The 23,184-nt window shown below is 40.2% G+C and overlaps 1 protein-coding gene across 1 annotated transcript in view; it reads left to right on the forward strand.

The window, feature by feature from the left end:
- Window positions 1-23,184, forward strand: part of csmd3b (CUB and Sushi multiple domains 3b) — a gene marked incomplete at both ends in the record, with an annotated part of 320,436 nt that overhangs the window by 250,923 nt on the left and 46,329 nt on the right. The window contains 19 exons of the mRNA XM_079231867.1: window positions 98-214; window positions 724-939; window positions 3,421-3,609; window positions 6,922-7,022; window positions 7,782-7,850; window positions 8,048-8,204; window positions 9,073-9,264; window positions 11,586-11,712; window positions 11,992-12,194; window positions 12,564-12,755; window positions 13,687-13,825; window positions 14,367-14,554; window positions 15,771-15,889; window positions 16,438-16,513; window positions 16,725-16,841; window positions 21,419-21,532; window positions 21,630-21,725; window positions 22,112-22,315; window positions 22,593-22,717. Of these exons, the coding sequence (XP_079087993.1) occupies window positions 98-214; window positions 724-939; window positions 3,421-3,609; window positions 6,922-7,022; window positions 7,782-7,850; window positions 8,048-8,204; window positions 9,073-9,264; window positions 11,586-11,712; window positions 11,992-12,194; window positions 12,564-12,755; window positions 13,687-13,825; window positions 14,367-14,554; window positions 15,771-15,889; window positions 16,438-16,513; window positions 16,725-16,841; window positions 21,419-21,532; window positions 21,630-21,725; window positions 22,112-22,315; window positions 22,593-22,717 (2,741 nt within the window). The remainder of the gene's footprint in view (window positions 1-97; window positions 215-723; window positions 940-3,420; window positions 3,610-6,921; window positions 7,023-7,781; window positions 7,851-8,047; window positions 8,205-9,072; window positions 9,265-11,585; window positions 11,713-11,991; window positions 12,195-12,563; window positions 12,756-13,686; window positions 13,826-14,366; window positions 14,555-15,770; window positions 15,890-16,437; window positions 16,514-16,724; window positions 16,842-21,418; window positions 21,533-21,629; window positions 21,726-22,111; window positions 22,316-22,592; window positions 22,718-23,184) is intronic.

Genomic DNA, 23,184 nt, shown 5'->3' on the forward strand with positions numbered 1-23,184 from the left:
GATGCTAACCTTCTCTCTCCCTCTGTCCCATCTCTGCACATCTCTCTCTCTCTCTCTGTCTTGCTCTCTTCCACTCTGTCTCTCTCAATCTATCCAGCTTTATGTGGCGGGGATGTTAGAGGTCCCTGGGGAACCATCCTTAGTCCCGGCTATCCAGACAGCTACCCTTCATCTCTCAACTGTACCTGGACTGTTGAAGTCAGCCACGGGAAAGGCAAGAGACACACACACACACACACACACACACACACACACACACACACACACACACACACACACACACACAGAGATCCCTAATAGAGAGAGACATAGTGCGAGACAGCAGCAGTAGCTCTCACAGTGGTGCAGCAGCTGCTGTATGGCAATCACAAAGTTAATATGCATTGTATTCTTCGTATTTGCTTTATGGTTCATAGCATATTCTATTTATGGACATACTGTTGTTAGTGCATGTACAGTATGGTGAGAAGTTGGTTAAAAACTCAAATAATGTTTTATGTTATCAGTGCAAACCTTTTTGTCTGCAGTAATCTCACTGTGTACTTATTATTCATAATTTATACTGTAATATAATTGTGGGTATGTTGATGTGAATCAACACACAAAGCTTATATCTCTCTGTCTTTGTACGTGTGTGTGTGTGTGTGTGTGTGTGTGTGTGTGTGTGTGTGTGTGTGTGTGTGTGTGTGTGTGTGTGTGTGTGTATGTGTGTGTCTCTAACAGGTGTCCAGTTTCAGTTCAGCTCCTTTCATCTGGAGGACCAACATGACTACCTCTTGGTTACTGAGAACGGAAGTTTCTTGCAACCACTGGCTCGCCTGACAGGCAACGAGTTGCCTAGCAACATCAATGCTGGTCTCTATGGCAACTTTAAAGCTCAGCTACGATTCATCTCTGACTTTTCGATTTCATATGAGGGCTTCAACATAACTTTCTCTGGTAATTCACCTGCCTTTAGTCATATTGTAACTTTACACACCAACAAGGTCAGGATTACATTTTCCCTGAATGTAGTCTTGTCAGACTGGAAGTAATGTTTTAGGTTTTAGATGGTTTGCAAAGTCCTTCCCCTTCCAAGAACTTCTTTATGAAACAATTTGCACGTCAAGAAAGCCGCAGTTTGTCATTGTAACATTTCATTTTGTGTGAAGCAACTGAATGAACTACGTCTCTCACAAACAGTGAGAAATGTTTTGCTTTCACAATAGATGTCACTTTTGTGTCTTTTGGGTGTAAATGCTGCTAAATGGACTTTAATTTATATTGTGCCTTTCTAGTATTCTGACTACTCGAAGCACTTTACGCAGCACAACTATATTCATCCATTCACGCACATATCGCACATGACATGACATGTAAAGTGCCAACTGCTCATCTGTTTCTACTCTCATCAGTAACAAACACTCACACATCAGTCTCTCGCCCAATCACGTTCAACATGCGGACTGGAGGAGCTGGGCATTGAACCACCGATCTTAGTAAACCACCTGCTCATTCTGAGCCACAGCCCCAACTGAGCTGCCTTATAGTCTTTCTAATTAAATATTTTCACAGTGTTATACTTCAACAGTTTTATGACAAAATGCGTCTGTTGATGAATAACGAGATATGTATATTTGGATGTGCATAATCGTGGCACAATATACGTTTAAAGAGTACCTAGAGCCAGTCTGAGTGAATCCCACTTGGAGCAATGTTTCCCCTATTTTTAAAATATAGTTTTGAGAAACTAATCAATCGTTCAAATGAGCGTATGAATTGGAAACATTTGGAGAAACAGCACGAGTCAGCGTCCCAGGGGTCTGCAGGTCTGACCCGGACACGCCCACCCACTGCCTCCATAGATCAATAGTCACAAAAGCGGCACTGAGATCCAGCATAACTAAGCTCCTGCATTACCATGCATCAAGATGTCTTTGGGCATTTTGACAAGAGCTGTTTCAACGGAGTGGAACCGACAGCAGCTATGACGGAAAATTGTCAAGAATACAATGCATATCCGAGCTTCTTGGCAACCACTTTTTCTCAAATACTTTAGCTATAAAGGGTAGTTTAGAAATAGGCCAATAGTTTGTGGCATCAATATGGCTTTTCAGGGAGTCCTGCATACTTTCTTCTTGACATAACAGAAATGTGTCTCGTGTCCTCACGCGCCTCATGAGAACAGTGTCACTTATCCCTGTAATGGCACAGTCCTCCCCAACACAAAACTTTAACTGTGTTAAGCGAATGTTTAGCTCTCACTCTCACACACCACTGGCCTCGACGACTACCCATAAAACCTTGAGAATAGCTAAAGAAGAAAAAAAAGTCCTCAGAGGAGAGAGGTTATACAACATTAAGCTGAATGTAATCCACCATTAAACAACACAATAAGAAAAAGAGATAAGGAGATGGGTTCCTCATAGCCGAGAATGTGTCCAAAGTGCTTTGCCAACCCATGGCCGTGCTACTTCACCACCACCCTCCAAAATAAAGGAAAGACTTCAGGAGCAGAATTAAGTCCAAGGCTGCGACTGCCCTTTCTAAATCCAGATTGTTTGCCTAACTGCCCTTTCAGCGCGCTCTCATTGACTTGAGAATACATTATATTTTAATCTGAGGCTACACCGAGGGACTTTTTCTTGCCTCCCAGATGGCATAAATTGATACTCACAATTTAACACATGGGAGGTGTCACCAGAGATGTGACTCGCCAGTCTCAACATGCTCAACGTGCTGTGTCCTCCTGCAGCACACTCTGAAATACACATCACATCCTCCGTCTTTGCCCTACTGAAAATAACTCTCCTGCTGTCCCATGCTAAACACCAAATCAGCAAGTGCATCTCAGGACACAGTTGAGTCAAGTCAGACACACAACTTTTTGACTAATTATTCACAATTGTACACAACGCTAACGTGAAGATTATATTTTAATGGGCTGCATTTGCAAGAGGTTTTTTTTCATCACAAGAGTTATTGAATTATTGAAAAGTGTTTTTCACACAGAGAGAGAGAGAGAGAGAGAGAGAGATTATAGCCATGTTTGTTTCACTTCAATTTTGATTGGTTACCTTGTTGGTTTTATTTCAGAATAGTGGGATAGATTTTTCTGGACTTTCAGAGTGATGATTATTAATATGTTGATTTAACATCATTAGTAGAGGACACTCTTAATTTACACGACAATCTCATCCCCACATTTTTGGTACTTGGGCAAAACTCTGCCCAAAAAATGAAGTACATGGGTTAAATATATTTAGATTTCCTGGTATAGTATATCATTAGTTATAACAAATATCATTATATTGTTGGAGAAGATAGAGGTAGTTCTGGTTTTAGCCAGGAGCACAGAAAGAGCAGATTACAGATTGTAGAGTGTGTTTCATGGTTATCCATGGATGTGTTATGTATTCAGTTTCAATCTATTTTCTGCAGAATATACTTTGGAGCCATGTGAGGACCCTGGGATGCCTCGGTTTGGCAAGAGAAATGGCTTCAGTTTCGGCATTGGAGACACTTTGTCATTTTCCTGCAACATGGGATACCGCCTAGAGGGGGTGCCCGAGATAATCTGTCTGGGAGGAGGGCGGAGAATGTGGAGCTCACCTCTACCAAGATGTGTTGGTACGTAGTCATTTTATTTTGATATTCTCGAACCTTCACTGAGGATTTTGGCTGTTTAGCTGCGGATAAAAAGCCAGACATGATATTTAGAATTTACAGTAAAACATTTAGCCACCAAGCACTGCTATTTACAAGTGGTTCATGTGTAATTTACAATCTGAAAATTGACTTGTTCAAAGAATTACCAAGCCATGTTTATCTTACAAAATGTCTTACCAGCCATTACTGATCGTGAAATAGTGTTTAGTTTGTCCTCAATTGTTATCATTCCTTCTCAGTTATCTCCTGTATGACAAACAAAAACACGTGAGATTTGAATCATTTATCATGGCGATGGACCTACAATGACCAGAAAACCTTTAAGCTGCTGAGCTGCTGATGTCATGAGGTTCTTCGCTCACACCGAAATATTTGTTCTTATTGTGACACACCAACAAAATAAAAGTTCTGATTGCTTCCCTTTTAAGAACCAGTGCAGCTTCAGTTCAAAAGCCAGCAGATGCACAAGGACAATTTTGTTTGCTTTTACAAGATAATGAAGAAGATTGCATAACACAGATACACATAAAGCAAGTAGCTGAAAGAGAAAGCACTTTTTAAGATCGTTTAGAACAGAAAAGGAGTCTTTGTATTGTGCTCTTGGAAGTCTATTTAGAAGTGTAGTGTACACCTCTACTGAATTTTCTAAGACTCCTTTTAAACTGTTTTCCACAAATGTTATTAAATACAGTCAACAAAACTGACACTAATCTGAATAGCACTTTCACAGACTCTGTGTGAAAGCCACATGTTGGTTACTGGATGAACAATACATGTCAGGGGGTAAGTGATCAGTGGGCAGAGCGTTTTGACCCGTTCACAATCCGGTTTCAACCCTTTGAAATCTGAGTTTTAGAATCAAAGACACTATCAGAAATATTACTCAGAATGTTTTTCTCCAACACTTGAACCTTTTGGGTTTAATCACTTTCTTGGATGCTTTCTAAACGTGTTGAATAAACTGAAGTGAAAAGGACAGATGAGGCAGAACACAGAAGGGCTTATGTCACGGCCCAGTGCTCAATTGTCTGTACAGTAGGTTCCTTTGTCAAATTGAACTCCAATCCATAATTAAGTAACCCAAGTACTCTGTCATCTATAGTGGAGTGTTGCAAGCAGTGAATGAAAACATGAAATAAAAATCAGATGCAGTGTGTATGCATACAAATGGGAGAATGAAGAACCTCTCCATGAACCCTACACTCGAGGCAACACAAACTGCAGGGAAGATGTATCCATGAGAGGTTTACCTTGGGTTGAACATTTGTGTATATCCTTGAATCACTAATTAACAATGGACAACAAGAAACAAGCCTAGAGGTAAAATAAGTGAAAGGATTTAGGTTGTGAAAACATGCAATTTAAATTGTAGGTATGGAATCTCACATGCATATGCTCCACACATGAGTCAGTAGGTCTTCTGACAGCACACATCTGTAACAGTCAACATAGAGAAAAACACCCAAGTGGTCAAGTCCTTGCAAATGAATCAACATGAAAGTAAATAATGACAAAAAAGAGAGAGACGGTGACTTGGGGAGTTGTGGGCTTAAATCTTTGACCTGTTTGCCCCTCCCTCTGAGTTTATGTTGGGTTTCTCAAATGCTATTCAAATAAGTATAATAAACGAACCATATGGCTGTCGTTCATGCCTATTGAAATGCAAGCATGATCTGAATGTTTGGCTAGGGATTGTATTTGCATTGTTTCTCATTTTAGGACAATCGTTCTGCTGCGTGTGTGCTCTCAGCTGAATATAAAGATTATTTATTTAGTATATCAGTTAAATTAGCGAGAAGTACCCGAATGAACCCAATGTAACAGAGTAGAAGTACATATACTGTACTGCAATTAAACTTGAGTACGAGTGAAACATATTCTGCGAAAGAACAACTCTTAGTACAATTTCTTTAAAAAAATGATTCAAGTTCTTGTAACGGAGTAAATATAACGTGTTCCTACCCTCCACTGTTCACAGGGTTGTTTTCAGCAACACTGAGGGACTGTGGAGCCACACAGGCGCAGAAAGACTTGACAATCCATTTCCATTCAAAGAGCAGTTATAGAATATGATTTTTGACATTTTGGATTGCTGGTGGGAATATTGTAAACAAAGATCTTATTTGTATTGTTACATGAGGTTTGGATAATGCAGTGATAATGCAAAGAGGTGGGAGTGGTGTTGCGTACCAGTGTTCTATGGTGTAGTGCAATTTGCTATATTTAGTGCCTGTGTGATGCGTTGCATCGCTGCATGATGTTGTGCACATCACACAGGAGGAGTGAGGAAAGAGACGATTAGACTGATACTGTGCCGTTTTCTAATATCTTAGCACTGCAAACTTATGCATTGTGTTTTGTTTTATAAAGTAAGAGATGTAAGTAATGCTTTGGTGACCTGTGTTAGTGGTTTTACCTGAGGCTTTCTTTACCTCACTAGTGGGTCATAAAGAACTGTCCAGAAGGGAGTTAGAGAGGCACTAAGAAGTGTTTTTGCTCGTTTTTTTTTTCTTCCCTCTTCTCTTCAAATATTTCTGGACAGTATCTTCTATTTAGCATGGAACAGGAAAAAAAAAGGGGGGGGGGGGAAGAGAAAAGGAAACTGGTGAGAAGCAGAAGAGGCAGGTTGATTGAAGTAAAGGAGGGACTATTCATAGAGAGGGAACAGAGAGAAAGAGGAGGACTGAGGGACTTTGAAGAGGGACCGGGTGGAGAGGTAATTTTCTAAATGGAAACTGTAGCAGCGTGATTTATTGACGATATGACAGCTGTAATATGACTATTACACCAGTAGAGACACAGAGAGGAGAAGAGTGGGAGGTAGAGGAAGGGAGGGAAAACGATGGAAAAGGGACATATATGGTAGATAGAGGGCACATGCGAGAAGTGCTGAGAGCGAGTATCTTAGTGTAAATTAGTTTCTCAATTTTACTGCCTGCCAATTCTCCTCAACTGAAGTAGATGGCTGACAATACAGCTGGTTAAAAGGCTTGTTAAATTACATGCACACACAAGTACACAGAGAAATATTCGTCCATTTATAGGAAACAGAATCATCATCTTCTGTAAGATGAAACAACCGTTTCACTTTAAGGACAGCGTGTGTTCTCTCTAACGGTTCCCACTTTGATTTTAAGAAGAAAAAATCAGTTTTAAATGTGCTTGTGGCATAACACATATCATTGTTTCACATCATTAGAAATCTCAATTTTCAATCAAACCATCTCTACCTACATGTTTTTGTAATGCTCTTCTTTCTGTATTTGTCATCAGCGGAGTGTGGTTCTTCAGTTATGAACAATGAAGGGGTCATTCTCTCTCCAAACTATCCCACGAACTATGACAACAACCACGAGTGCATCTACAGCATCCAGGTAACTCATCTGTACATCCTAACTACAGACTTTGTACAAAATCATTAGTGGAGGTTAATAACTGTGTGTGTGTGTGTGTGTGTGTGTGTGTGTGTGTGTGTGTGTGTGTGTGTGTGTGTGTGTGTGTGTGTGTATCTGTATCTGTCCATGGCTGAACTCACATGCTACTGGACACATCAACCTTATATTTTCTGAGCTCATGTATTACTGCATGCTTGAAGACTACTTGTGGCTGTGGTGATTCAAAGTTTAAAAAAAATATATTTAATTGACTGTTTTCCCTGACTGCTGACTCCTCAGTCCTCTTAACCGGTAGGTAGGGGATTAAAGTAAACAACAACAACTGCTTCAGTAGCAAAAGGCCAATTTCCGGCAATTGGCAAGGCAACAAACAAACCTTACCTAGTCTGTTGCAGACCACATTTTGGCCTTTGTTTCGGCTCAAAAACTGACATCCATACAAAACGTTGGTGTCATTTTGAACAAGTGCGTCAGCAGATTAATTTCATACCCAATATGTTATGATCCACTCAAATTAGGCACGATACAAGATTAATTAATCCTTGTTTTTTGTCAATTTTGTCGCCATCTTGACTGTGAGGGAGCCGGGAGGGACTATGACTACTAGGGACTAGTGACTTTCCATTCCTATTTGTTTGGGAGGAGATAGGGAGACAAACCTGGAGAAGACCTTCACTTCACTGAGTGCACTTTTCTATTTGGTCAATAAATCTAATTTGGATTTCATGTTTACTCCAGGTGCAAGCTGGGAAAGGCATCAACATCTCTGCTCGAACCTTTCATCTTGCCCAAGGAGATATACTAAAGGTAAATACGCATGCACACACACACACACACACACACACACACACACACACACACACACACACACACACACACATTTGGCTATTCCTGTTAGTCTTCTTGGCAGTAGTGATGATAAAAACACTGACAACTACACTTGACCCTCATTGGTTACTACGTCGTATTTGCATCTTGAATACGTTGTGCTGTTGTGATTACAGATTTATGACGGTAAAGACAGCACAGCCCACGTTCTTGGAGGGTTCACAGGAACGTCCATGTTGGGCCTGACGCTCATCTCCACTTCAAACCATCTGTGGCTGGAATTTTACAGCGATGGAGAAAGTACAGGGGAGGGATTCAAACTGGTCTACTCCAGTAAGTGCTCAACGCTAATCAGTATAAACTTTATACAGGCACATCAAAACCTGATCAGCAGATAGAAGTTAGTTTGCATTGCAAACAGGAGAGCTGTTGTGTTTGCAGCTATGAAAACCTGCTGAATGCCTCACTGTGTTTATAGTTATGACGGCTGGAATTCAATAAAACTCAGAGGTGTGATACAATGAATAATGCATGGTAGCTTATTTTCTCATACATGTGTAACATATATAGAACAATTTGAGATAAGCAACTATTCAAACTAGATATCAGGGTGATGGCAGATGTGTTCAGATTGAAAAATGAGAAAAGAACAGCTTTGTAAATGGGCATTTTTAAAGGGTTTAGACATGCACCTACTGCAGCCTTCCAGGAGATAACTCAAATCCTGACGCACCTCGTCTTGCAGGTAAAACCGCAGATCAAATCCTGGTTATGGTCTTATAAGGATAAGCTATTTATATATCTCCTTATATCTCACTCTCCAAAATTTTGCACATGAATAAACAGAATATTCTGACTATTACCATGGAAACTGAGCTTAGACAGACTGTGAAAAACAACATTAAATTGGATAAGGTGTATATGTGCCAGTATCGCTCCTGGTATTGTTGTCTTGTGTGTTTCTTTCCATGTTTTTTTTTTTTTTTTATTAAATCTGGATGAGAGCTTAACAGGATCTGTGATATCATGAAGCTCATAAACAGAATACTTGAGTGTGCCAGATATTAAGGTAACATTGTTTTTCAATGAAAGAAAACTACTTCTGTTTTCTCTTGTGGGTCTCAGATGTCCCTTATACTATATTGTATTTATTTAAAGTATACACTGTATGAATCTCTCTCTATTTCTTTTCTCTTTCTAGGTTTTGAGTTGTCTCATTGTGAGGACCCAGGCGTGCCTCAGTTTGGCTTCAAGGTCAATGACCAAGGTCATTTCTCCGGAAGCAGCATCACATACAGATGTGAGCCCGGATACACTCTGCATGGGGCGTCCACCTTAAAGTGCATGACAGGCGAAAGGAGAGCCTGGGATAACCCTCTGCCTTCCTGTATTGGTATGTATCTCGCTATTTGTAGCCTTTCACACATTGAAAAGAAGTTCATTGAAAAGACCAGATGTATATACACACACACACACACACACACACTCAATTATGGGATGGACCTTGAATAACACTGTTATAATCTTGAGTGGGAGAGGTGACATAGGTTGATTGTTGCTTTCACTGATATTGCTGCATATATGGTCCATACCGCTGCTATTGACAGACATGAATCCATGTTTGGGATGAAGAGCTGCATAGTTACCCACAGCCAAGAGCAAGATATATATCTTTTTTATATAATTATCAATACAATTAAACTGTTCTTCTCTTTTGAGTTTTTTTTTCCATTATAATGTAACTATGGCATCAAGCTGAATCATTTAAATTACCCAGAACTCACGTGTTTTAAACAACATTACTGTACCAACTCTTGCTCTACAATACAGAACAGGTCACGTGCTGCTTTATCCAAAGTCTCCGCTCACAGGACCTTCTTTCAATGATATGGAGAACGCCAGTGGTGGCAATTTCCTGTGGAATCGCCTTCTTGATGTTCCCATGAGATCACACACTGCGGCAGTTTTAAAGTCTCAATGAAAAGCCCATTTATTCAGGACAGAGGAGGCTGCACTCCCTCTGCTCATTTGACCCGTCTGCTTCCCCGCAGTGGGGGATTTGCTGCCTGTCCTTGGAGACTCAAACCAAATGTAATACAAAGAGGTTGGATCTGTGTGTGTTTGTACATGTGTGGAAATGTACAAACACACACACAGATCCAATCTTCTGTATTACATTTGTTCCCCTGCTTGTTTTCAAACCCTTATTTATGTAATTATTTCTCTATTGATGGCTTACTGAGAAACCTGTTTGTTAAAATTGTTTCGTAAATACATTTCAATCTAAATGGTTTTGCTACAGATCATATGACCGGCCATTTTGTGTAAACGATAACACCTACTGGGACGCAAATACTCTTTGGGTATCGACATATTTCTTGAGATTCCATTATAAAATCATTGGCTTTCTAATTCATTTTCATTCAATGCTTCAAACTGATGGGAAAATAGAAACCACAGCTCTAAATATTGATGTCAACAAGTCAATAATTGTCTTTTTCTGGCTTTGCATTATCAGGGCTTCAGAACTCACAGACCTACGTGAACACACACTCACACGTTCATCAGTATGTGGGCACACTAAAATGTCTGGACTAAGTTGCAGGTGTCGAGCTTGTAAAATCATGTTTTTCTCATTGCGCACCTGCAACCCATGCAGGACAATCTAAAGCATACTTCATAAAGGCTTTTGTCATTTTGTATAATTTTTATCTCCATTTTCACATTTCTACATCCTCTAATTAAACACAAACAAATACTAACCCTGCACAGAGTGGCACACAACATGGCTGCAGCAACTGTTGCCCAGATGGGAGATAAGCATTCAGCATGGCCAATGTTTTAAAGACCATTCTTTCTTCATCGCTGCCTGTGAACTTTCTGATTTTGGATTCAGCCTAATAAGTCTCTCTCCTTCTCACTATCAATAATGAAAGACTCATAAAACCAGTGGCTGATATTCTCTGGCTTTATATTTTAGCAGTGACACACCGTGACCTCAGCTAACCTCCAGTCTTAATATTATATTGCTTCTTATTATTACTCGTAGTGTTTCCTTCTTTTCTACCCTTGGTTTTCTCCTTTTTATCTCTATTTCTCGCATTCTATTTTTTTTTTTTACGTCCCAGCTCTTAATATTGCTCCTAATACTCAAGATAATATATTCCAGTGATGGAGGGAGGGGAGCCTGAGGGAGGAGGACCATGGGGAGGGAGGGGAAGCAGAGACGGGATGAAGATTGTGAAAATATATAAAGGAGAGAGACAAAGAGAGAAAGGGAATTGTTTTCTGTTATATAATGTGTGGTGGCTTCTTTAGGGATAAATGCAGGATCAGCACTTTGTCTCTTACTCTCTCTGTGAATGAGAAAGACAGACGGACACAGATAAGGAGAGTTAGCTTCTTTTTTAATCCATTTGTCTCTGTGGTGATCGTTTAATCACTGCTCGGTGGCTACGGAGGTGCACCTAGTGGATCCGATTGCCTTGATAAACAATTGCCACAAACTAAGATAACTGGTTGACTTGTCATACATCACGTTCACACTTAAATGCACACATATGCAATCCTCAATGGTTTTGCTGAATTTATATTTGTTACGTCATAATTGTGCTCATCAGACAGATAGAGATACAATACTGGGACATTTCTGTGTCGCTACATATTAACAGTCTCTGACCTGTGTGTGTGTGTGTGTGTGTGTGGTTCCTGCAGCGGAGTGTGGCGGTCGTTTCAAAGGCGAGTCTTCAGGGAGGATTCTTTCCCCTGGGTACCCTTTTCCTTATGACAATAATCTACGCTGCACCTGGACCATTGAGGTGGACTCGGGAAACATTGTGAGGTAATGTGGATCGTCCAAAACCTTCCTAGTAGTAAAGTTAAAATAACAATGTCAACAATTATCGTGCCCTCTTCGGTACTTTAGTAAAAATGTGTAATTGAAAAATTATATTTATAGAATGTTTTAATAAATATTTTGATGAAAATTATCTCACTCAGCTTTTAGGAAGACTTGTGTAAGACTGTTGTAAAGTTGAAGAAGTTTGGAGCAGACTTCCAATTTCATAACAGATAATGTTCATAATGTTAACAATATATATATTTTTCATGCAAATTACAGCCTTCAGTTATTGGCCTTCGACACGGAAGCCAGCCACGACATGCTGAAGATTTGGGACGGACCACCTGAGAATGAAATGTCTTTGTCAGAGCTCAGTGGCTCTCTGCTGCCCGAGAGAATCCACTCCACACTGAACACCGTCACTGTGCAGTTTGAGACGGATTTTTACATCAGCAAGTCAGGATTCGCTATTCAGTTCTCAAGTAAGTACCGCAATGTGCAGAACTAATCTACTAAACATTATTGAAATGAGAAAAGTTGTGAGAGGAGTTTAGCCACTGCTGTTGTGAAAGGTCCCTGAATATTTTTTTCTTTCCACACTGTATGTCTTTAATGTGTGTAAACTAGGGTTTCAGTGTGCCAAAAAGGGACCAGTTGGTGTCTTTCTGAGATTTTTTCTAGTGTATCTTTGCAGTACAATCAGTACAGATTGTATGCACTGAGTTAACGCATTAGCTTATTTAGGTATATAGATATCCAGTTTGACACAAGACTTGTATCATTTCCCACCCCTTTCTCCTCCATTTGCTCTTCTTTCTCCCTGTCCGCTCTCTGTTTGTCTCTCTGCCCAGGCTCAGTGGCTACAGCCTGCAGGGACCCAGGTGTACCAATGAATGGGAGTCGGAGTGGAGACGGCCGTGAGCCGGGGGATTCGGTGTCCTTTCAGTGCGACCCAGGATACGAGCTCCAGGGGGACGACAAAATCACCTGCATACAAGTGGATAACAGATACTACTGGCAGCCCAGCCCGCCTGTCTGCATAGGTGAAAAGTCCAGCTTCCATATATTTATAGGGACATCCAATAGATGTGCTGCATACACAACTGCAATTGTTTAGGGCTCAGTACCTTGCTCAAGGACACGTCTGTGAGTGACTTATAGGAGGGCTGTGTAAAGAAGATAATGTTTAGTGATCTGAATTTGCTATGTATTACGTACAGTGTGATAGTATTCCATTATCCTGCCCACCTCTCTCTCTCTCACTCTCTCTCTCTCTCTCCATACTGCTGTTAACAATTTATATAACAATGAAAATTATGTTGAGTGAATAATATATTTTTTCAGCTTGAGAATTTATGGTATTTCAAAACTTTATTTAATTACATGTTTTAAACAACAATTTCAATATAGAACATACACCACTCTCAAACACTCCTTGACAGAGTGCTCTTCTTTATTTTTTCCATTTTTATTACTGTTCACATCAAAATGTACAACATAACTGGAATTCATCTTTGTAGAAAAATGTCCATCTTCATTTGCAATTTTTTTTTTTGTGTAGACTTGTTTCAGTCTCTGAGTCCATTGGGTTTGCGTTGGTGAAAGCACTTTCCTCATTCTTACAGTTGTCATTTTTCTAGAAATCAGTAGAAATATGCATGGTATGTATCTTGGTTTATTGTTGTCAGGCATTTTTCCTTTTGCTGCCCAACATGCTCCCTCGATGATGGAAGGAAATCTGTCTCTCTAACCGTGGCCCATATCTGCACAGTGTGCCTAATCCATTTATTCTTTACTTTATTAGTATTCCAAAACTTTGTATTCAGGACTGACAGACTTATCCCCCTGGACTAAACTATCTGGACCCATACTGTCTCTATTTCTTTATTAATCTATTATATCACAGCACTAAGTTGGGTTATTTTAAGACTTTATTAGAATGAATGTGTACCTTTGCTTGTGTTTTCGTCATAGCTCCATGTGGAGGAAACCTGACTGGCTCCAGTGGATTTATACTGTCTCCTAACTATCCACATCCCTACCCTCACTCCAAGGACTGTGATTGGCTCATTGCTGTCAACTCTGACTACGTCCTATCACTGGCTTTCATTGGGTAACCTTCTTTACAGTAAAACATTTATTTTGTCCATGGTACAATGTGCTTTTTCAGGAACGCTCAATGTGATGCGGACATTTTGACCTTTTGGTGCACGAGAGAAAGTTATTACCAAGGTTATTAGGATTCATCCTCTTGCAACAATGGATGTATTTATTGTACATTTTAGATTATTTAGGGTTGTTGGAAGACATTTTAAACTCAATATGAGTCAATACAGGGTTTGTAACTACCAAACTACCGAACAGAATGCTTAAAATGTAAAACAGTTTTACAGTGTCATGAGTTTAGTACAACATGATACTATTTTTTCTAGAAGTGGACATTTGTATTTCTTCCTTTCAGTGTTTTGAAAATCTGTTCTCAGGAACTTTCTGCACATGATTTCTTGTATTTGAAAACAAAACAACTCCGTAAATAATCAGGTTTCTAACAAAAACTCAATCCTAAAATTCCAGTATTGACTCTTTCTGTGCCCCTGTTCTCCCTATCTGTTTCCCTGGTCCCTGTCTGTGTCCCTTTCTTAATCTATCTCTAGTTTCAACATTGAGCCAAACTATGACTTCCTGTATATCTACGATGGTCCGGATAGCAACAGTCCTCTGATTGGTAGCTTCCAGGACAGCAAACTCCCAGAACGGATCGAGAGCAGTTCGAATACCATGCATTTAGCATTCCGCAGCGATGGGTCTGTTTCCTACACTGGCTTTCACCTGGAATACAAAGGTAATATATTCTCCCAATAGTCCCACCATCCTTATATACTGCATTTAGGGCTGAGATAGCTTCAAAAGACACAAGAGGAAAACAGCACAACCCACAGATTTTTTATTCTCTGGGAGATTCAGACTTGTTTGAGAATCCTTTACAGCAGGGGGGCGTTTACACAGCACAGACACATTTCTTATCAGTATCATCAGTAAACTCATCTGCAATATATTCACAATTACCAGCATTCAGTCAGTCAGTATCTAACAGCGTATGTTTGGACTACATGTAACCTGTAATTAGATTCAACACTTAAATATAGTCCTAGCATAAACAACTTGTGTAGAGGTAATTGTGTGCCTATCCTCCTACCTTCTGCATGTGATAAAAACTCTTGTATCTCCCCAGTGAAACAGCATCCCTTTCTCTTGTCCACACTTAATACGCAATAATGTGTCCTGAATGTTATTGTTAAAATTATGCAGTTTTATTTATGTACGTATTAGCCAGTTAAATTGTGTTACTGTGTAAAAATTGGCAGTGTTTTTATAGCCACTTTGTCACTGTCACTTGAACAATTGTTTTAATATTCTCTATGTAATTACATCATGTGCTGTTTTCTGCCATCTGTTTTTCAAAAGCAAGGTAAAATGTCTCAGATGTCTCCCGAACTTGTTTAGAAATATTTAATTTTCACATCAAATAAAGAGACGACTGCATTACCCCAAGTCACTCCATACAAATGTTTATGCAGTGAAGTCCCTCACAATGGTGACAGTGTGCGTCATGCTGATTTTAAGATGAAAAAGAGTGATTTTTCTCACCATAAAGTCCCTGTTGAATTAGTGTTTGTTGAACCAGTCTCTCGGGGGGTGAGTTTGATTCACTTGCACAAAAGAATCAACATTGGCTTAATGTGGACTCAGGAATTAAGTCTTTGAGTTGATGCAGGGTGGCCGCTAATCTTTAAGGAGGGGGGCCGAAGCCATAATTTACTAGGTTCATATTGCATACAAAAGTCGGGGGATGAAGTTATCGTACTTGCTCCATCTCTGGCAAAGGCAGCTAAGTCAAACAGACTGTTTTAAAGGCCAACGTAGTGCCTGCCTCATTTGATTATTGCTAGGGAAGTAGTTATTATTAATTTGACTTATTATTTATGTGTGCCTGTCGCCTTTTCTTTGCCTCATCCTCACCCCCCCTTTACTTACCCGTTCTCTTTCTCTCTGTCTAGCCAAGCTGAGGGAATCATGTTTCGACCCCGGTGTGGTTTTGAATGGGACCAGGCTGGGATCCGATTATAAGCTTGGCTCCACTGTTACATTCTATTGTGAGGCTGGATACGTTTTGCAGGTACAAATAAAAAGGGGATGGATGGACGGTTGGTTGATTGTTTGTTTGTGTGTTTGGTCATATTGATGACTTGTCAGTTCGCCGGTTAGATGTGAGATTGGTTGGTTGGTTGGTTGGCTTGTTAATTCATTGGTAAATAGTTTGTTGGTCATATGGGTGAATGGTTGGTTTGTTGGTTGGTTATTTGATTGGTTTCTGGTCGGGCCGTCTATGGGCAACAATCTGGCGATACGATGCGTATAAAGATACTGGGGTTATGATTCAATATGTTGCAATTACTGCATTACTGTAAGCAAGGTGATACATTGCAATTGTATTAATTCTAATTTTAGGAAAACTGTCTTCGTACAAAGAACACACCACCATATGCATATAATATATGTTACAGTGTTTTTGAAAATGTATACATTACGAAATATCATGATATTGCAGCAAATTCATATTTTCATACACTCCTAGTTTGTGGTTTATTGGTTGGTTGGTTGGTTGGTTAATAGTCAGGTTGGTTTGGGGGTTTTCCAACAGTAAAAAGTATTTTTCGTCTCTAGGGCTATTCTACCCTCACCTGCAGTATGGGAGATGACGGCAGACCTGGATGGAACAGGGCATTGCCTAGTTGTCAAGGTAACACATACTAAAACACAGAAGGGCACACAGCATCCCTACTGACACAGCCTTAAGGGACAGTTCACCCCAAAATCAAAAATACATATTGTTCTTCTTACCGGTTATTTATTATTCTAGACAGTGTTGGTGTAAATAACCTAGTTTTGGAGATATTGTCAATGGAGTTGACGATACAGCTATGGACTATATGTGTATGTTCTGTCTCCAGCTCCCTGCGGAAGCCGTTCTACAGGAACAGAAGGGACCGTTTTATCTCCAAACTTCCCCAGAAACTATACGTCTGGACAGGCCTGCGTCTACTCTATATCTGTCCCGAGAGAGTTTGGTAAGTTCATCCACACACAAACACACACACACACACACACACACACACACACACACACACACACACACACACACACACATACACATAAAATAGTGTACTCATGCCATTGTATTCAACAGGATCTTGTATTTGTAAATATCATCTAAGAATATTTGACCGAATTACATTCAGTACCTGTATGAATCTATTGGGTTTGCTTGAGTGAAAACTACAACAGAAAAGCATGGCATATTAATGTAATGTATTCTTTATTCTTAAAAAAAAATCAAATGCATGTGTATAAAATGCTCTGGAGTGTAGTTGAAGAGACAACAGTCGAAAACCAAACCTGTGATCACAATTTTCGTTGACATCGTTCTCCTATTGTTCTTGCACTCAGTGAAACAAAGTCACATTACAACTTTTTGATTTTTAATGGAGAAGCTTCCCAAAGGACCTCTTTGTAATAGTGGAGATATTACACATGATCAAAGGATGCTCGCTGGCCATTTATTTGATTGCAGGTCAGGGCTTCATCATTGAAGTGACATTTAAAGATGAGGCTGTTTTTAATCTTGCTGCGTTTGATCGGAGGTCCTAATGCCAGACATAAATGGGACATTATGAAGATATGAATATTGAAGAGGATTCTTCACATTATGTAAGGCTGTGCTGAGAATATGAGGGCATAAGAGGAAATGAAGGCCCCCCGGTCATGACCACTGTTGGAAGGGATGTTGTCAAAAAGTGATTTGTTAAAATAAATCACAGATCAGACAATAACATATTATTAGTTATGTTTATTACATGTCTTTCAGATTTTTTCAAATAGAGGGTTGAATTTTAAATGTGTTCAAATTTAAATGAACCGTGTCACATGGCATGTCACTACCCGTGTTTCTATGCATGTATTTCTATGCACATTTTGAAGCGTTGTGTTGGAAAAGCTGTATGAAAACGGCAAAATGTGATCAAACAAAAGGAGTTGCTAAATTGGATATGGAAATGCCTTTTCTTAATACATTGTGACGTAGTGAACATTTAACTCACTGATCATATGTTTGTCCTGTCGGCGTCGTCGAAGATATTCCGATAAAGTGTGATTGCTTGTCTTGGTCTCCAGACAACATGAAACTTGGACAATATTACTTGTGATAAAGGAACGATATAAACTTGTTCAATTGAAACAAATTCCTGAAGACCTCACCATTTTACAATTTTTGTTGTCACCCATGGGTTAGTTAGATGGCCAAGGTGACTTGTTTTGTTTCCGGTTGGCATCCGCAGCTTCTTCTACTCTGTTTACAGTTTACAGCCTTCTGACAAAACTGAGCTGTAGTCAAGTTTATTTGCTCCAAACCAGCTGATGGAAACACGCCTAATAAGCGATTGCTTTTGGCGTCATTTTAAAAGTTTGCTTGACAATTGAGTGTCAACAGAGCTACTGTCAAGTTAAGTGTTAAAGTTCATTCTTGACCTTGGACATAATAGTTTGACGAGACCATCCCAACTCAAGATCCGCTTACTACATTTTTCTGGAGCTTTTAACTATATCACATGTATTCATGAGCAATTTATAATCTTCTCCGGTGTCTTGGAGATGGATTGGTAGATGGGACACTCAGTGGCTGTGATGATTACATAGCACTTGTAAATTGGAGTACATGGAAATAGTTTGACACTGTCTTCTTCTGCAGATACCGTTGAAAGCTCCAGATTAAGCTAGAAAACTGGCATTACATTGGGATTGTGTTGTCAAAGTATCAATATCATTTAATTTTCATGAAGTGCAAATTTACATCTGTGTCTCGTACCTCCATTCACATATTGGTATCTAAATGATTGGTTGACTGATTATTAGAACGACAGACTCATTGGGTCTGACTTGAGCTTTTACAAACAATCAGTAATTGGTGGATATGATGTCCAATTACGCCCTGTGGTGTTATGAATAAATAGCAGCTTTCCCTGAGGCTGTTGATGGTTGCTGTCTCATTATGTTTGCGTAGCAGCTTTTGGACTGTCAGCTAACATTTGGTTGGCCTACATATTGTTTATGACACTCGGCCGGCCTCCTGAACCTCCCACGCAGAGTGAGAGACGATGGTTGTTTTCTTACGTTGTGCTTTTTTTAAGCAGCTGTCATTTTAAAAAAAAATAAGAGGTCTATAATTTGTGAACTCAACAGGAGTTGAAGGTGACAGGCTCAAGGTTGCAGTTTTGCCAGTTTGATGATCAGGGAAATTGGAAACAAACCACCGGGCTGAACGGTTAATGATGTTTCACCTTTTGTACAAACGGCTCCTTAAGTTTTAGGACCAGGTGGGGAAACCCCTTAGTGTTACCTCCTGTTGAATGAGGACGTGGCTGAGGACGCCCACTAAGACCGCTCATCGGGAGGCATGGCAGCTCCACAGGGATCAATGCCCAGGTTTTCTCCATCTGATGTCAAGAGCTGATGCTGAAGCCTTTCAAATGATCAAATGATCAGTGGAACTTTTCAATCATCTGAGAACAAGTCCAGTGGATTGACTTAAACTCCTCTGGAAAATGTTACACCCTGGACGACTGAACAGATCTTCCAGGTGTGCGTGACTGCAGAGGGATTTCACTCCCAACGAACCCTGTGGTGAACACAGTGTGGGACGGCCCTGCTGTGATCACTTATCTGTGTGTGTGGGGGGCTTTGATGGTGTGCGTCTTTGTGTGTTAGTATGTATATGTTGTTCTTCCTTGTTATCTCAGTGTGAGTAAAATCCACTGTGATATTTTCACAGCGTGGAAGCTATGCCCTGTGTGTTAATGCTTGCTGAGTCTTTGTGTGAATGTTGATTCACGTGTGTCCCTCTGACCAAAATCTGTGCCGTTCTGAAACGGTTTCAGCTGTGTACTCTTCCACCTGCCTTGCAGCCTGTCAATGTACAGCGGGGCAAGATGGGAACCTTAATCACTCTAGTTTCCTTAAAATCTATACATGCTGGGTGCTTTTAAGTATTTCTGCTGACAGGCAGAATCTTGTCATTTTTTATGAACACTCAACAGCATTCCCTTCCACACATCTTCATGTACGACCATGCACAAGAGGACAAGAGGTTTGATTCATCTTCCTCTTTCCTGACAATTTTGTCTTATTGTCAGATTCCTATTCAACACTTTTTCAATGGAAATTGTAAATACACTGTTTTGCTTCATTATTTTCACATGTGTAAACAGACATGGTATCTTTTGTGAGTAAGAGCAATGTTTAAGCAAAATGTGGATCGTGCTATGAAAGAGCTCCACAGAGAGAAACAGCCTTGTTCAAAGTGACCATTGACCTTCTTATAGCCAGATATCATCTGCAATGTTCAGATTCAATCCTCTACTCCTCAGCCTTTGGCTCCAAAGAGAGAAGGAGAGGTGATATAAATAAATCCGGTAATTTATCCTTAAGAACAGTTTTCCCATGTGCTGCAGACAAGCACGTTTTTATTTTTTGACAAGTACGCATACAGATTTGCATTTCCAAGGAACACTTTACCCTCAAAATGTGAATTTATATAACAATTGCTCATCCCTTGTTACCTTGAATTCTCAAAGAATACTATGTTTCTGCAGCAAAGGCGTCAGTCGGGATCTCTTATACACGATCTATCAGCGGTAACCACTGTATGAGCGTGGTGCAGAGCAGCGGCGGATAGCTAGGCAGTGGAGCACAACAGAGACTCACATGCACTAGAATGCACTGCCGGCCCATCTATGTACACAAAACACACAATAGTTTGCATTACAACACACACAGATTGAGAGCAACTTCATTCTCTGCTCAGGTCGACAGTACTCCACTGTGTCTTTTCAGAGCAAATAGTTTACTTCAATTCATTACAAATATTCTCCTCTTTTTGATTCTTCATTCAGTAAAAACAGATGAGTAGTTGATATACAAACAGTCAGGTTTTTTGGAGGGGCGGGGGGTATTCCTTTAAGGTTATTTGAAGACACAGTGGACGAGGAAGATAGAGAGAGTTGTGCTAGATATGAGGCCTCAGGCTTCCAGTGGTCCCTCTGCTGCTACCTGCCACTAGCTGCACAGTACAATCCAAGGTTTAGTGGTTCATGACCACTGTGCAGTCTTTTTACCTTTCATCATACTGAAACAGAGGAAAACATGGGTTTAGGGACACGAGTTTGACAGGTTACTACATAGTGTATGGCTTTCTTTCACTCTACCTGCTCGAAATACTGTCGAGAAGACAGACAGAAAAACATCTTGCCCTGCTGACATATAGTTTTTGCCAACACCAACATTCCACACTCACTGACAACACGGATACACCCGAGCCTGAACTTGGAGTGTATGTGTGGGAGGGAGGTGGTACTGACACATGATGATGATGATACGGTGAGGATATTAAGTGTTCTAATATGTAATTTTCTGCCAATAGTTGGCTTCAAATAGAGGTTGACACTGCAGCATAATACAATTTAAATTAGGTTTTACAGGTTAATTTTATCATTGTAAGGTCAGGCACAGACAGTGGCATGGAATAATAATTTGCCACCTTTGAAGTGTGGTTAACTCATCTCTTTATCTGTTTTTTCCCCCGTTTTGTCTCCAGTCCTCTTTGGACAGTTTGTGTTGTTCCAGACATCTCTAAATGATGTGGTGGAAATCTACGATGGACCAACTCAACAAAACACGCTGCTGTCTTCTCTCTCGGGGTCCCACTCTGGTAAGGATCAACAGATGGATAGATGGATGGACAGATGGACAACCTGAGCCCCAACGATTTAACTTTATTCTGATTTTGTCTCTCTTTGACTCCCCAGGTGAGTCTCTACCTCTGAGTACGGCAAACCAGATCACAATCAAGTTTACTACGGTTGGACCAGAAACTGCTAAAGGATTTCACTTCGTCTACCAAGGTCAGCCGATCACAAGTAGCCAAAGTAGTTATTTAAATTATTATTATTGTTATTAGTAGCTATTTTCACAAGTAAATTACATTTATTAGGGTTTTGTAAAACCGTATTGTATTCTTCATGCTAGAAGTTTTATACGGATCTCCCCACACTAGCAGGAAGATTCTGTGTAATTTTTACATGCACTGTTTTATTTTTTATGTATTATGTATTATTTCTTTTTAGTATTTATTATTTTATAATTGTTTTAATTGTAATTGTATTTAACCAGAAAAGGCACATTGAGACTAAACGTATCTTTTGCTATGGATGTAACAAATAATCAGCAATAACGGTACATGTGTTTTTGTTTTTATGAAACAATTGTGGCTTCTTCATTATTTCTGCAGCTGTTCCGAGGACCAGCTCCACCCAGTGCAGTTCAGTGCCTGAGCCGCGCTTTGGGAAGCGGCTCGGTAATGACTTTGCAGTTGGCTCGATGGTGCAGTTCGAGTGCAACCCTGGTTATGTCCTGCATGGCTCCACTGCCATACGGTGTGAGAGTGTCCCTGAAAACTTGGCACAATGGAATGACACCTTGCCAACATGTATAGGTGAATATGAATCCAAATAAATAGTCAGAAAAGACAGAAACATCATAAGATGCATGACCAGCCATGCAATGGACTCTCTGCTTTAAAACCATTACAGAAAATGCAAATGCAGATAACATTTCAATGTGGCCACCTAACTATGGCAAAGCTGTCCCCCAGGCCTCAGGCCCTTTGCTCTCCTCCTCTGCAGAGGAAGAGATGGTACGGCAGACTTTCTCTGTTACTTGCAGAAAAGGTGTTGTTTTAACCTCTGCCTTTCCTTTCTGTTCTCCCCCAGTTCCCTGTGGGGGGGTGTTGAACTTGCGACGTGGGACCATCCTATCACCTGGATATCCAGAGCCCTACGACAACAATCAGAACTGCGTGTGGAAGGTCTCCGTTCCAGAGGGGGCAGGAATACAGGTAGCACCTGTCACACGCTGCCTTCTGGCTGACCTATGTATCATTGGCTTTGAAGCTGAGCAGGCAGGACGTTAAGGAAGATAAGATATTATTAGAAGGATGAATGGATGGATAGTTTGTGAGAGAGGGACCATCCAGAGCTACCTAGATAGGATCTAATTGTGAGAGATAATGCCTGAATGCGTGTACGGTAAACTGCTTTCACGGACAAATACAAAGGCAAAGATGCCTCTGACAGAAAATGGAGTCGGTCACAGATATTTGATAGACACCTCACAGCAGTACAAGTAAAGCTGTGTCTCACATCTCCGTTTATGTTGCTTGACAGATTGACAAACATCATGTGTTTTACTTCCTTTTTTAAATTGGTCATAGAAGGAAAATTACCATTGTATCAGTTAAAAAAAAATTGTAATGCTTTTGTTTCTTACAAATTGTGTCTTTTTCTGCTTCTATATCTGTCTCTC

The sequence above is a fragment of the Taurulus bubalis genome (assembly GCF_910589615.1).
Source record: "Taurulus bubalis genome assembly, chromosome: 16".
Lineage (NCBI taxonomy): Eukaryota > Metazoa > Chordata > Actinopteri > Perciformes > Cottidae > Taurulus > Taurulus bubalis.